The sequence below is a fragment of the Arctopsyche grandis genome, chromosome 8 (assembly GCF_051622035.1).
Source record: "Arctopsyche grandis isolate Sample6627 chromosome 8, ASM5162203v2, whole genome shotgun sequence".
Classification (NCBI taxonomy): domain Eukaryota; kingdom Metazoa; phylum Arthropoda; class Insecta; order Trichoptera; family Hydropsychidae; genus Arctopsyche; species Arctopsyche grandis.
Genome location: NC_135362.1, coordinates 26776951 through 26792127, shown reverse-complemented (window position 1 = coordinate 26792127; position 15177 = coordinate 26776951). Strand labels below are relative to the sequence as shown.

Genomic DNA, 15177 nt, shown 5'->3' with positions numbered 1-15177 from the left:
TACATAAGTATGTACATATAAATAGTAAATCTTTCAATGTGGAGGTGATATTTTGAGGATTTTTTGAGTATTTGTTTTTTTAGAAATTTTCATCCACATTATTTGTTATTGTTTCTTGTTAGAGTCCAATAAGATTATAATAGGAATTTTAATCGTCTGAAGTTTTCTACATGAGGATGGGATTTTGTAAATGGGTAGGTGAAATAAATAGTTTTAATGTAATATTTTCGCTTTTCTGTATTTAAATAAACAAAGTACAATCCATGGAAACATGATGTTCCGTTTCAACAGGTTTGACATATTTTTTTCTTCTTAAAGTATGTTTTTAATGTATCATTATTATATACAAGTTTATTTTATTGTTTCATCTCATTAATTGATTTTTTTTTAATAATTGCGTTACAGAATTCAAAAATATTTTGTACAACCTTTTGTGCACCTAGAACGACAAATTTTGAATTCGGTCGTTCTTGATTTCTGATATACGACTAGAAAGAATCATTTTGTATTATTATTTTTTGTTAATTTTTTAATTCCTTTAATTTTTTTCGATTGTTAATACTTTCAAACCGTTTCGGGTTGAGTCGGGGGGTTACAAGTTTTTTTTTGTGTTTTTAACACGAAAAATTTTCAAAGTACAAAACGACGATCAACTTCCTGATCATTGTTTTTTACTTTTTTTTTTCATTAAATTTTTAAAAAAACGAATTCGGCGATAACAAGTATATTGCTGAAACGAACCTCTAAAAAAGAGATCCGATTGCTTTTTAATTTTTTTTTAATATTTATGTATAATAATAATAATAATAATAATAAACATTCAATGCGAATTAAATGTGTTTCTTTTTTATTTATTTTTTAATAATTTTAAATTCGTACAAACGCCAAAACTTTAGCGAATTTGCAAAATATTATTCTCATCGATATAACAATTCAATTTTTTCTAACCGTTTTACTTTTTAGGAGATCGAAAAATTATCACAACCTTGATATAAACAAATATATCTATTTAGAGAGAAAGAGAAAGAGAGAGAAAATTGATTTTTTTCACACTTTGAATAAAATATGCACATCTCTGATTGCGTCCCCGGCGTTTATGAATTTACCACCACCGGGGACGGAATCGGGTTTGCACATTAATTAATTTATTTTTTATTCGAGTGAATCACATCCGCCCACAAATGGAACGGACCTCCCCTTTTCGTCCTGGGTGATCCGAACGGAGGGGAGGAGGTCTGGAAGGGAAGGGGATGAATTTTTTGGGGAAACATACGCCGTTTGTTTATCGTCCGTTTACTTTTTATTTATTTTGTTGTTATTTTCGGGATTGTCACGATTTTTGGATGAAGAGGAGAGGTGTAGATGGGGCGTAGTATTAAGGCCACTTTTATACGTGCATTTCTCGCCGCGCGGTTTTTAACGGAGCCATGGTAGAAAGGATAAAGTGTGTTCGTGCGGTTGCTTATGGCCAAATCGAAACTTCTATTGGTTCTCCTAGCATCACTGCTTCGTCAATGGCGGCAACTGCTCAATATGAATGCTTCCCACGAATTGCTCTCTTTTTTCGAAATCCTTAATAAATATACAATGTCTGTAGGTACACCTAGTAGGTTCAGAATTAGATATATTATTTTATACCCTGAATAAATCATTTTATTACTTAAGTTTATACATATCCTTAAAAATGCCAAATAACTCGTAAGAGATTAATTACGACATAAATGTTTTAGGTCAATTTTTAGGTGGCAGTGCTGTCAGCAACATGTTGCAAACAATCCCCAGTGAAAATTCACGTATTATGAGAGAAATCGTCTTCATTGACTAAAACGGTCCATACAACCATTAGTTCAACTGTCTGTCGTAGATATCATTATTTGTCGTACGATACAATGGTTTGTGGTCTCGTTGTGTGAAGAAAATATTGACAGTGGGGTTGGAAGAGGGGGTTGCATCGTTTATGGGTTGCTTTACGATAAATTGACAGAAAAGACTATTCCATTAAGTTAACCTCTACATTGAAACGGCCATAAACGATACAATCGTTTGTTCAACGATTTTTCGCAGCTGTATGGTACAATGTCAGTAAGTCTACGGTCAGTACGTCTATGTGTAGAAAATTTATGACAGATTTTTGTACAGTGCAGTTGAAAGACACGGCTGCATCGTCTAGGAGCTTATTTACGATAAATTGACAAAAAATTCGATTATATGCATATATCTATATGTAGACTGAAATGGCAATAAACGACACAACCTTATATCTATGGTCTGTCGTAGTTATATGTTAGGATGTCAGTGCGCGAGACAGATCTGTTCAGTTTGTTGTAAGACTGCATCAAAACTATTCGAGCATATGGACAATAAACGACATCAAATCTCAAATCCCAAAGATGTTGTTTATATGGTATCGTTATTTAGGGAAGACGCAGTAGATTTGCTGTTCAACGAGCTGTTTAGTAGGTTTAGAGGAAGCATTCAAAATCTAGTTAATAAACCAAGAAAGTAAAATTGAGATAAATCTTCGAATGGCTTCTGCGAGCGCCCTATTGGTGGACGTTTATTCGAGGGCGAGTCTATAGTGGAAGGGGTTTGGCATACTGGGACCGTGTCTATGTACGAAATCACACAGGGAAGAACGGCACGTCGTGTGTTTGGCTCCCCGCTGTGAGGATTCTCCTTAATTTCTTAAAATATGGGATACACCGTTATCGATTATTGTCAAGCAAGGTTAAATACAAGGATAAAATATTACCGAAAACACTCCAGGGGGTAATTTTAGGACGGTGTGTGCTGGGCTTGCCATGAATATGTGCAAGGCATGCCACAAATTTTCGCATGTTTAAAATTATCTAAAAAAAACCATGTGCCGCGTTCCTTCCCATGTGATTTTACCCCAAAAGACTTTGGTTGAGAACTTTTTATGTAGAGTTGACATGAAAGACGGCTCCACCGAATAAATTTTGTTTGAATAAATTTAAGCTTAGGATTTCGGAATACAGTGACGCCAGGTAGAAACACCATACTTTCTTCCTACCATGGACGACATGGGCAACGATTATTGATATATGTAAATGAATGGTTGTCCGTGCGACGAGAAGCGACACCATAAAACTGGCGTGATAGAGCGGCAGTGAGCGAACGACGAAGCGGGCGCAGAGGCGTGGGGGCGACGGGGGCTGCGGCTGCGCCCCCCGTCCGGCTGCAACTTCCAATGGGCCGTCGGGGGGCGCGGGCGAGGGCGCCGACCTCGCGCCTCCGCCCCGCCAGACACTTAACTACCATAACTAGCCTTACCTAGAGTCACGTCGCGCCAATCCGCTCGATTGGCTCGTTTGTTTGCAAATCATAACTTAACAATTAACCGGTTTGTATGCATTTTTTTTGTTATTTTATCACAGAATCATTACATGTAGATATACATAATATATATATGTGTATGTGTGTATGTGTGTATGTGTCGAGTGTCGTATGTGTTGTTGTGTGTGTGTGGTGAGGGTGCGGGTGTGTAGCCCGCGGGTGTGTCGTCTAGAAATAGTCAACGTGTGTTGCGTTGGTGGTTGGCGTAGGCGTAGGCGATTGCGTAGGCGATGGCGTTGGCGATGGCGATGGCGATGACGATGGCGATGGTGAGGGCGATGGCGTAGGCGTTGGCGGTGTTGGGCGCGACTTCCGGGCACGCCTGCCGCCGCCTTCCGGCCGCCGCGCTACGACACCATGATGTGTGGAGCCGACAGCAGCACCGCCAGCGTCGCCACGATGGTGAACAGGGTAAAGATAATAAGGCACAGTCTGTCCACCACCATGGCGGCGAACTTCCAGTCGCGCGACACGTCCGCGCCTTCGTCCTCCTTACGCAACTGCAACAAAACAAAAGCAGCGGTTAAGTGACAAGATAACATTGACGTGCGAAGGAATCCCTCCGTGAAGGAGGCTCGTCGACAAGTGGATGAGCAGCGCTTATCGGCCAATCAGCGATCGGGAATCAACGGCCAGTGAGCGAGCTGCGCTCAACGGCCAATGAGGTATCGGGGGGTGACCGTCACCGCACCGACAGTCAAAAAATCGAAAATGTTCGTTTGCCATGCATATATATGAAAAACGGTTAGTATATTTTATTTTATTTTATTTAAAAAAATCAATACCACAGAGACTTGACAGGTTGCCCCAAAGCGTCAATGTGATTATAATATAAATAGTAAAAATCATAAAAATTATAAAAAAAACTTCATAAAAAAATAATAAAAATCATAAATAAAAAAAAACATGATAAAAAATAATAAAAATCAAGTAAAAAATATGTACACAAAATAAAAACAAAGAAATAAGATTGAAAAATTTATATCGTGCTATTTAGGATGTGTTCCACCAACTCAACATACGTAACTGGCATCGAAGAGGTCCAAGTAATGTGCCAGTAAGTTAAGGAGTCGAACAGCTCTCGAGAGGGGGGAGTTCATGAGCACGTTTGATTTAGCCCTAATTGGCAAAAATATATCATGTTTTCTTAAAACTCTATGATATTCCGGGGCCCAGAATTTTAGTTTCTCCAGGATAGCGGGATTGTTAATCTCTCCTCTAAGTAATTTTACGAAATGTTTCCCAAGAAATAAATCTCTTCTCTTTGCCAGGGAGTTGAAACCCAAAGATCCCAAGACAAAGGCACTAACTAGGGAACAGATATGGATAAAATCCAAATGTCTTCAGATATAAAAAATCTAAGGAATTTCCTTTGACTCGTTCCAACATTAGAGAGTAACGAAGTTGATAGGGAGACCATATAATGGAGCCAAACTCGAGCACACTGCGAACTAATCTAATCTATAATTTGGAAAGAGACTTTGTATGTATGTAAGTATCCTTGGTCGTCGTTATCGTCGTGTTTTTTTTTAAATTAAATTAGCTTAGTCATGTTTAAGCGGTTTATATTATAAACACTGAGCGAAGCCGGGTAATACAGCTAGTGTACAATATAAGAGACGAATGGCAGTGAGCCCTAGTTCGGACGAATTACGGATTACGAATCCAAGGATTTTTGTTGCCCTATCACAGATATTCTCAATGTGAATGTTGAAACTCCAACTATTTTCGAAGACTATTCCCAGATCAGATATAAATAATTCTCTCTGAAGAAGAGAATCATGAAATTTATACGGATATTTAATAGGAGAACGAGAACGAGAGTAAGAAATGACCCGACACTTTAGGATATTGAAGGGAAGTTTGTTACAAGCCGGTTTAAACCGAAACCGAAAAGCCGACTTTTTGACCATTTTTCAAGAAACCGAAAACCGGCTTTTTGGCTCGATCAACCGGCTTTTTAAGGTTTTCTTTAATTAATAATTTTTTCCTCAAAATTAACAATTACGAATTTAAAATTTCTATGAAAGATCAAAATAAATGTATATATATCTAAACTCTCTTAGGTAAAAGGCGTATATTTCTTTGAATATAAAAAAAAGGTACTTGGCGGTCTCTTTGAGATTTGTAATGGACGAAGATAATTGTTGAATTATTGAAAGTATGTATGTAGTTTCAATGACCTACCCAACTTCAGATAGAAAACATTATTATTGTGTTTGTGATATCGATATGCCAATGAATTTGTTTCCGAAATTTGCAACGGTTTGTAAAGCTTTTGGATTTTTAAGCTAAAGCAGATGCGTAAAAAACAACGAAAGATGGAAATATTTCAACGTTGAACGAACCTCAGAGTGAATCTTAGCAGTTCTTAATATCTATTCACGATTCCACAATTATAGTTTTTCTGCGAGGTTACACTTTATTTTTTTAATAATATATTCTTGATAGTAGCTTATTTAAATCATTTAATTATTTGTGCGTATTTAAGATCTTCCATTTTACGGCTGTGATGTACATATAATACAAATTGTATTATTTGTAATATTTGTAATAATAATATATAGCCAGCAGCATAGCTCGGACGTTAAGCTTCTGCTTACCGTCAAGAAGGTGCCGGGTTCTATCCCTGAATGAAAAATGAATTTTTCAGAGTATGCTGTTGGTCAGACCTGGATTTGTGACTCCAGGTTGATCGTTTCCTATCAGAGTTTGCCAATTTTCTCTGATTTCATTGTTGAAACGGTTCCCGGAAAAAAAAAATTGGCTAAAAATCCTTCCTACCTACTATGTCACCAATATTTGAAATTTGATGGATGTACAATAAAAATGTATGTACAATTCATAGATGTCTCGTTAATTTGCGAGTTTTTTCAGTGTCTCGCAATTCAACGACTTATAATAAAAAAATGCTGCATTTGTATTTGTAATTGGCCAGGAAGGCGCATTGGGATTTACCTGTAAAGCCTTCCTAGTATATATGTAAAAAAAAACAAAAAAATAAAAATATAATAATGATCTTATGAAAGTTCATAATGCTTATAACTCAATTTAATTCATAAAATACTATCTTTTTTGAATAATATGTATAATATATATTTACATTTTTTTTTCGATATAAAATTTTAAACTTAAAAAAAGTCTTAATTTTCTAAAACCGGTGAAAGTCGGCCAACCGGCTTTTTATTTATAAAAAAATCGAAAACCGGCTTTATCTTTCGGGTGGTTTTTTGGAACCCCTATGTATACATATATCAGTGGCGTGCGGTAAAATTCTCTCTCCCAAATTGGCAAACTCGTCGACCTGGAGCCACAAACCAAGGTCTGGCCAGCAGCCACCAGCGTAACTCGAACCCGTGACCACTCTGCTAATATAATCAAGAATAATATGCTAACTACTGGTCCACGCTGTTGGTTGTATGTAGGTTAAATTATATTTATATATGTAGGTTAAGATAAAATTAGTAGACTTAAGTAGCCATATAAATAGTCATTAATCCATTACACCATTAACATAAACGTAGATATGTATCTAATAAATATACAAACAAAATATCCACATTTTAAAATTTTTTAACTTTGCTTAAGTGTTGCAGTCACTTTTCAATACATCATTCTTGCGAGCATCCGTCAGCACAGACCACTTCATCATCACGAGTTCGATTCTATCTAACACGAAAGATAGATAGGTGTGAGAGCTTGCTACCGAAAATTTTCATTAAACTACTACTCACATCACAGCCGTTGCTTCTACTACTATTATTAAAAAACTACTTTCCTTCACTCTGATCTTTCTTCTTTTATAATTTTGTTAAATTAATCAATATGCATACCTGGTCAGTGATGACCCTAAGTTCTTTGAGAATGAGCGCTAGTTCATAGTCTGCTCCGAGGCATGTAGGCGCTGGTGGATCGGGAGGTCGGGCTGCTGCATTCTCTTCTCCCCCCCTAAAACCAATACAAAGATCATCAAATTGAAACCAAAATCCAACCCAACAAACCTTAAAAAAGTTTAAACAACCACCTATAGAGTGTGCGATAGTACGGTGCTCGATGATTATGACGAAAATCATCGTCGATGTCGAGCACGTTTGCCAAGAGACTCTTGGATGATCTCTCTCGCATCTCAGCATCTGGAGGCTTCGGCGCATTGGTCGTTTCCGCCGGGGGGTTGGGACGACTCATACGCAGAATACACGGCAACCAGTACAAAAACACCAGGCGAATCTGAAATAAACCAAGTTGCAGAAAAAAAGAGCAGTTAAGATGAAAGGAGCTATTAAAATCATCACTGCAATTACCCAATCACTCATTTCGTGGGTGTCAGAGTTGCGATGATGGTAGTTGAGGATGAGGATTGTAGAGACGACAGAAGAGGCCACCATGAACATGATACAGTTAAAGTATGTGCCCAAAAGTGGCACGGCGTCTGACGTAGCTGGCATGGTCTCAGCTACCATGTTCAGGAAGACAGTGAGCGACAGTAAGATAGTAACACCTGTAAAAGATTGAAACGGATATAAGCACATGTAAATCTTTCGTTATGAAGTATGTGTAAGATTTATGGTGGTATCTACCTAAAGAAAGTTTTTCCCCTGAATCTGGTGGCAGTGTAAACCCGAGGAGGGCCATTGAAGCGATAAGAACGCAGGGGACGATCAAGTTAAAGAAATAGTAAAGAGTCTTGCGCCTGATGACGATTGCGAAGGTGATGTCGATGTAGGGCTCGGGGCAGCAGTTGTAGTAGATCTCATTACGCCTGCCAGGCACACCTTAAACCAAAAAATACCAAATTTAAGTAAAAATATCAAAATGTGCCAAGTTTTGGAACATGTTATAAAATTAAATCACGGAAAATGGTAATTTTTGCTCGAGTTCTCAAAGATTTATCTCATGTAAAATGAGTTCCACCCACATGGAGGAAGGATATTAAAGTCATGATCAGTATGATCACATTCTTGATCCAAAATGCACCAGTTATCCAAAATGTACCTTCAAATTCTGATACCTTCAGCTCGAGTTTTAAATATAATAATGTTTTAAATATGTCATCATACTGATCATGATTTAGTGGGTGATTTTGTTGCGCGACCAGATCAAATGTACAGCTATGTGGAGCATGCCACACCGGGAAACTCATCGGTAACTCAAGCCGTAAGTCAACAGACCAGTGTGATCGGTTTCTGGCGTTCGGTCTGGTCACGTTGATTTTTTTGTTTGAGAAACTGGCGCGACTCGTCAAAATTATATAATGTATGAGAACACTCTTATACATACATATGTAGGTATGAGTGAACTGATTCTTTGGTCGCTTCTGGTTGCCCAAGTTGGATGACCAAGAGTGACCACGAGCAATTACGCTTGGGTTACAAAACCACTCGAGGTGGCTGGGTTCAAAGGGATACAAACAAAGATAATCAGGACAAAACAAAGGAAGCTGATACACATATAATACAGTTCATTAGAAAGACAATACAATCCATAACTATAACTGAGAAGAGAGCTCAATATGAAAAAGCAACAGAGTAAATTGTTCGAGATGGTTAAATGGTACCCAAAAAGCTACATACATACTCTGATATGGACAAACTAATTGATTCTAATTTCCAATGGAAGAATGAAATAAATACCGATAAGCTCCCATTCTCCATTGGTGACGAAGCTGCTGATATCGCCTCCTGTCTCATCTTGCAACTGAAGATCCAGCTTCACATGAAACACACCGAACAAAACAATCAGCACAAATTCAGACAGAATAACTTGTAACCTTGACCCAACGAACCTGAAACCCGTCGTAAGTCCAACTGCCAAACTTCATCTCGCAGCGTTGGTCATCGAACGGAAACCAGGTGATGTCGATCTTGCACGTGCTCTTGAATATACCAGGTGGAACGTACAGACAAGAGCCATTATTCCTCACCACCACGTTGGTAGGGTAGGTGCCGTCGAAACCTTCGTCCGCACTGAAAACATATTAATAATTTTAAACTTTTCTTTTTGAATAATATTTATCTTCAGCTTCTTTTTAGAAGTTGCCTACCTGTTGTACATAAGAACGTCTGGCTTCCACAGTCGGTGGGGTGGTATTCGTAAATCTTTTACGCCACCATAGTCGGACGTATTCCACCGAAGATTCATGTCGTTCCATTCCTGAAGATTTACAAACTTCGTGAGCGAAAACACAATAAATCTACCTCTACAATTTATTGGGAAAATAAGAAGGTACGAGCGTGTCTGTTTTAGGGCTACCACAACTTTGACACTCCAGAAACATTTGTCTTCTTCTGAAAATTGACAATTACTTCAAGGCCTACAAGGGGTACACGATTCTGCATCGAATTTTATTACACAACTTTTATCTCGAAATATTTACTGATAATTATTGTTATAATTATTACTGTTACAATATAGCTTAAGTCAATATACACAATGATTTATCGGTTTGACTTTTCAGAATTTTTAAGCTCAGGAAAAACTTTTCAAGAAAAATATAGAGTGAAAAATGAAAGAGTTATAGGCGTTTAAACAATTAAAATATGACATAGCGAGATGGTGGCGAAAAGGGAAAAAACGGTCGGAACAGTGTGGGTAAATCCAGCAACGTGGATAAATACGGAAAATAGACATCACCGAGAACGAGAATGGAGTATTTTCAAACGTGTCTATTACGATTATTTTTCACCATCGTAATGGCGGATTTGATTTCCACATATATTGATGACCAAACCGAGCAAAATGGCAAAGTTTGAAAACGATCGGATAATAACCCAAATTTCGTCAGACGAAATCAGACGAAAAAATCGAAAGCGAAGTAAGAAGAGGCTAGTAAAAAAGAAAAAAGAATTTTCAATAAAAAAGATTATATAAAATAGTATAATATAAAGTTCGTAAAATATTGAAGTTCCAAATAGGCGCTTTCAGTCCAAAATCAATCTAAATCAGAGAGTTGAAAACAAAGATCGATTGTTTAGAGGAGAGACGTCACAAGTAACTGTTACCGTATTGGCCATGGCACGCATATCGAATTATCAACATTATAATATACAAATTTTAACATTAATTATACAAGAAGTAAAATAAAATACTTTGAATTTTTTTTTGTATCTCGCAAAATATTAAATACATTTTTTTGCGTTTTACGGTATTTAAAAATACCGGTGGGCTGTGATACGATTATTCTGCTTTTCCGAGATTCTGGAAACATCGAATTAAAAGAAGTGATAGCAATTTGTGAACTAAGTCAAACAGAAATAATGTTTTTTGGACTGAAAATTGGACTTCCGCCACTTTATAATATAGCGGCTTATGTATTATATCTTATATGTACATATGTATATAAAATTGAAACGGCGTCTGTAATTCGTTTCTGATTGGCTGTTGTCAAAGTCGTTTCTGATTGGCTGTCGTCAAAGTCGTTTCTGATTGGCTGGATTGGTCAAATGCGTTTGTGGTTGGTTGGTCGTTAAGTAATATTAATTTCGTTCAATTAAAATAAATTTAATAATAAAACAAATGAAGATTTTTTTCATGGTTTTCATTTAATTTCCATTTTCCGAGTGAAGCATTTATATATGTACTTAGCATCACTAAGTACATATATAAATGTTTGTTTCAAAGGTTTTCTCTTCAACATGCAAATATTTATATAGGCATTTGTTTGTGCGCTATGCAAATCTACAGTTCTCAAGTAAGGACCATCTAATTTGATATTCTATCACATGGTACATAACTTAATTTGAAGATGTGTTTTAAATGGATTAGAAGTGCAATGCAAAATTTTCGCCAAGTAACGCCAGACAATTCAACTAGAAACCTTATCCTTTTATAAATGTAGTGGTTGTCATTTAAGAATAAATAACTGCTTGCTATGATAAGGAAATTATCTTATATAGATAATTTTCACGACGCGCCTAAGAAACAATTGGATAAACCTTTGTGTTGACGATTTTTCTATATAATCGACCCTTTTCTCATACTTTGAAAGGATTACGAAGGTTGTATTATTTCCGTTCGTAGATTGAAAATTTGACACCTTTTCCTCTTTTTTTGCCCCCGGCCACCGTAAATCTATTTAATTTGTATTGTAAACGAAGGAAAACCCGAAACGAGACAAAGGTGAAGATGAGCGAAAAATAAGGAAGAGGTAATAAGATTCCGCGTGAGCTTTGGGAGCTTCCTCGACAACGACAGTAGCTTTCGCTGTAATTTTCACGAGGAGACTTTCGTGCCAAAAAGAGATATTTTCATTCCCTGCAGGGTTTTGGAGATAATAACATTGTCGCTCTCTCTCTCACTCCCCTCTCTCTATCTTATTGTCTCAGACGACGGTACGTCGAAGGAAAATTTTGCAATAATATGATATTGATTATTTTTTCGTTATACGTCGCACGCCCCTGTGTAAACGTGCTTACACCGAATATAAACCGATATAAATAATGTACAGTATAAGATTGCAATTTTGAGAGCTCACCAGTTTCAGCCAGATGTTCGTAATCAGCAGTTGGTTCTTCTCGTCCTGAAAAATTCACAAATGTCATAAATCAAATGGAATATTTGTACATAGTACTCTCATTATTTGAGTCGCTCGTTTCATCTTGGCTCAAAGCTTCTCGTCTAATTTAATTTTTTTTCGTCTTCATCATTATTTACATAAGCAGTCAAATATGTTCGTCGAATGCATTGTAAACAAGACTCTTTTCAGCTGAAACGTTGTATGCCATCCGCATCGAGACATATATACAAAGAAAATCCTTTTAAATAAATTAACTCTGAAAGATTCAAGCAAATGGAAATGAGGCTATGAAATAAGATTACCAATTTGGGGACTTACTCAACGTAAATAAAAAAGAAAATAAGATTTCTATCAATGTATCACAGGTTCAATTCATCTGATTTTATTATAAGGAATAAACCGGGTGAGTGAAGTCACATACAATAAAAGTGAAACTAATCAAATTCTAATTATTGAATTATTGTCAGATACATGACCAGAGATAGGAAAATACTGAACCACAAAAAATGGTTCAGTATTGTCCTACAAAGCAAGAGAGCAAAAAAAAGTTGACAATAGTAAATAATAATAGAGAACCATTTTTTGTGGTCAAAAGCAACTTTTCCGGGGATCTCTGGACATAACTTAATGAGAGGCTGTGCAAACAAGCGCGTGACGTGTAGCGTTTCACTTTTGGCTACGTCCGAACAAATTTATACTAACGTGTCATATACATTTACACAATTTTGAACTTCTTAGAGACTCAGTAGTTCAAAATTTGCTTAATTTTATTAAGCTTTTCATTATACAAAGCTGTGATGTATAAATCTTTCTACTATTTGTTAAAATGTGCAAAAGCAAAGCTCGCTCTAAATTGAATTAAGCCCATATTTCTGTCTCAATTTTAGCACCAGACAATTTTCAAAGGCAAAACTACTATGAAACCCATATTTAATAAAAAAAAACAATACAATTCGGAGGAGCACGTATCAAAGGGAATATTTTAATATAATGCAAGTTTACTGACTATCTGCAGAGTAATTCTCATCTCGTCAGACATGCTGAAAAATCGCTCACCGAAGTGTGCTATCACTCGCTTTGAGAAACACAGAACATATATGTACGTATCGTATGTATTTATTCGTACATACATATGTATATCACATAACCCTTGCTGTATATTTATGGAAGTATCATATGATACTTTCCATTGAGTTGTAACTAACAAACACACACTGCACGGATACATGTTGATAGATAAAATTTTCAATGTTTAAGGCAAAAATAACTGTCTGTTTAAAATGGTTAGATACAAAGCTAGTTTAGAGACAAAGGAAGTACTCAAATGGTGCCCAAGGGGATGCATGAAGAATGTAACGAAGATAAAGTGGACATTCGGTGGTTGAAATAAAGGAAATACATATTATATGTGTACCAGAGTGAAAGTTGTTCAGGATAAGGGCCCATAAAAGCAACGACATGTCGGACAATCATTTGGGTGATTTATTACAGTGACAAACTAGAAAGTGGTATAGTAGCAGGTTTTTCATTTAATATCTTTACGACAGACAAATCGTTTTATCTATGATAGAATAGATAGAATTAGATAGAATTGAATAATGTTTAAACCATCGAATCAGCATGAAATGATGATGAGGATAGTTTAAATATCCTCCAAATTCATCTTGTTATGATACTGGAGTCAGTAGTTCAAAACGCCAACCTACATAAACTTGTCTTCTTGAGGAGAACATGTTCTGCATCACTTTTGAGATCATGTGATCATAAAGCATTCCTTCTTTAATTTATTCATCCAAGTTCTTCTATCATATATATTCGTGCGCGGACATTTGGCCGAATGGACACTTGGCCAACGGACTTTTGGCCGAATGGAAATTAGTCAACGGACTTTAGGTAGAATTAAATTTTTAATTGTTTAAATTTATTTCTAAGAGTAAGATCTCCTATACGGTGAACTAACCATGTCGACTTTTGGCTGTTCTGTCGTCGATGCATTTAGAAATTTCTTCTTTCCAGAAAAGATTGAAGAAGAGTCGTTGACCACAAACCAACTTATGGAGGTCACGATCCTTAATATTGAAGTAATTTATTTCTAATATGAAAAAAGGATAAATAAAATAAAACGTCGTTGCAGATTATTATTGTATTTATTCCTTTAAAAGTCAAAAGTCCGTCGATCCCTATTTTGATACATTCATCCGTAGAACATACCCAAGTCAATTTTATTGAAGCTTTTTAATTAAAAAAAGTAAGTTTTCCCACTATACGTCTATTCTGTGTATACTTTTACCAAAAATCTATTAATTTTTGCAAGTCTTCTTGTTTCATAGTTTCAGTTACAAACTAGAGAGCATCAAATCATACGGTGACTTTCATCCCACACTTTATGCTATTGAAATTAATCCTCCATTTTGCGACAATGGTTTAACCGCAAACACACATATGTATGTACATATGTATGTATATATCATAATATACATACACATGTGAGTCCCGAAATCACGGTTAATCCTTTGCGACGTTCTAATTAGTGTTCTAATCCGGTCTTGTAACGCACGACCAGCGGCCAACTCGCCAAAACTCTAGGCTCGAATCGCTTTATATGTATGTATGTATCTACTTACACAAGTTTCGACCCATGAGTTCTACTACAATTAAATTTGAAGAGAGCTAGACTAAAGTGGCAGTGTGGGTAGATACACAGTTCGGCACGTCAGTAATAAAGTCTCAAAAGCGAGAAGGACCGAGCACGTGCCACCTTTCTTCAGTCGTTCACTTAAATTGGTTTGGAGCACTTTGGCACACGAGGCGCTATATGGCACCTGGCACAGACTTACGTAATTTGGACTTTCGAGCTTTACGTGCTATTTCTTCTCTTTATTTTGATCGTTTTTTCTATTGGAAGTTGATGAGCAGCTAACTGAAGGTTCCTCTAACTTACACTACTCTGAAAAGTTCTCTAGAATTCATTATAGTCTCATTAGGACAGCATCTTTCTTAAGTAAACGTTTATAAAAGTAGGGAGGGTTGTTAGGGGTGGTTCAAGATTACTATACTGACCACATCGATGATCTGCATAAGCGTGAGGCCGAATGAGAGCTGAAGTGGGTCGCTCTCGTTGACCACCGGCCGCTCCAGAACATTGTAGTGGTCTAGCAGGGTGTGCAGTAGGCGCTTCTCGTGCATACCACCTCGTGCACCTGAAAGATACAATGTAGTTATAGTAGATATAAGAACAAAACATCGTCAACCAACACTTTATTTAGCAGTAGAAGTTAGAGATTACTATTTGCTACTACCAACTGACT

The 15177-nt window shown here is 36.6% G+C and overlaps 1 protein-coding gene across 1 annotated transcript; it reads right to left on the bottom strand.

The window, feature by feature from the left end:
* Positions 1-3704: 3704 nt before the first annotated feature.
* On the bottom strand, positions 3705-14947 carry nAChRalpha7 (nicotinic Acetylcholine Receptor alpha7). The gene is made up of 10 exons (XM_077436870.1): positions 14930-14947; positions 11828-11872; positions 9398-9507; positions 9140-9320; positions 8988-9063; positions 7935-8129; positions 7659-7855; positions 7389-7584; positions 7191-7330; positions 3705-3857 (listed from the first exon to the last, which is right to left on the bottom strand). The coding sequence occupies exons 1-10, from the start codon at positions 14945-14947 to the stop codon at positions 3705-3707; spliced, it is 1311 nt and encodes a 436-aa protein (XP_077292996.1).
* Positions 14948-15177: the final 230 nt, after the last annotated feature.

Bases quoted from the DNA above. Each gene is read 5' to 3' on its own strand.
- nAChRalpha7 (XM_077436870.1), bottom strand. The intron at 9,321-9,397 runs GTAGGCAACTTC...ATATGTTTTCAG, and splicing joins GACGTTCTTATGTACAACAG to TGCGGACGAAGGTTTCGACG. The intron at 9,064-9,139 runs GTTCGTTGGGTC...TTTCATGTGAAG, and splicing joins GGACTTACGACGGGTTTCAG to CTGGATCTTCAGTTGCAAGA.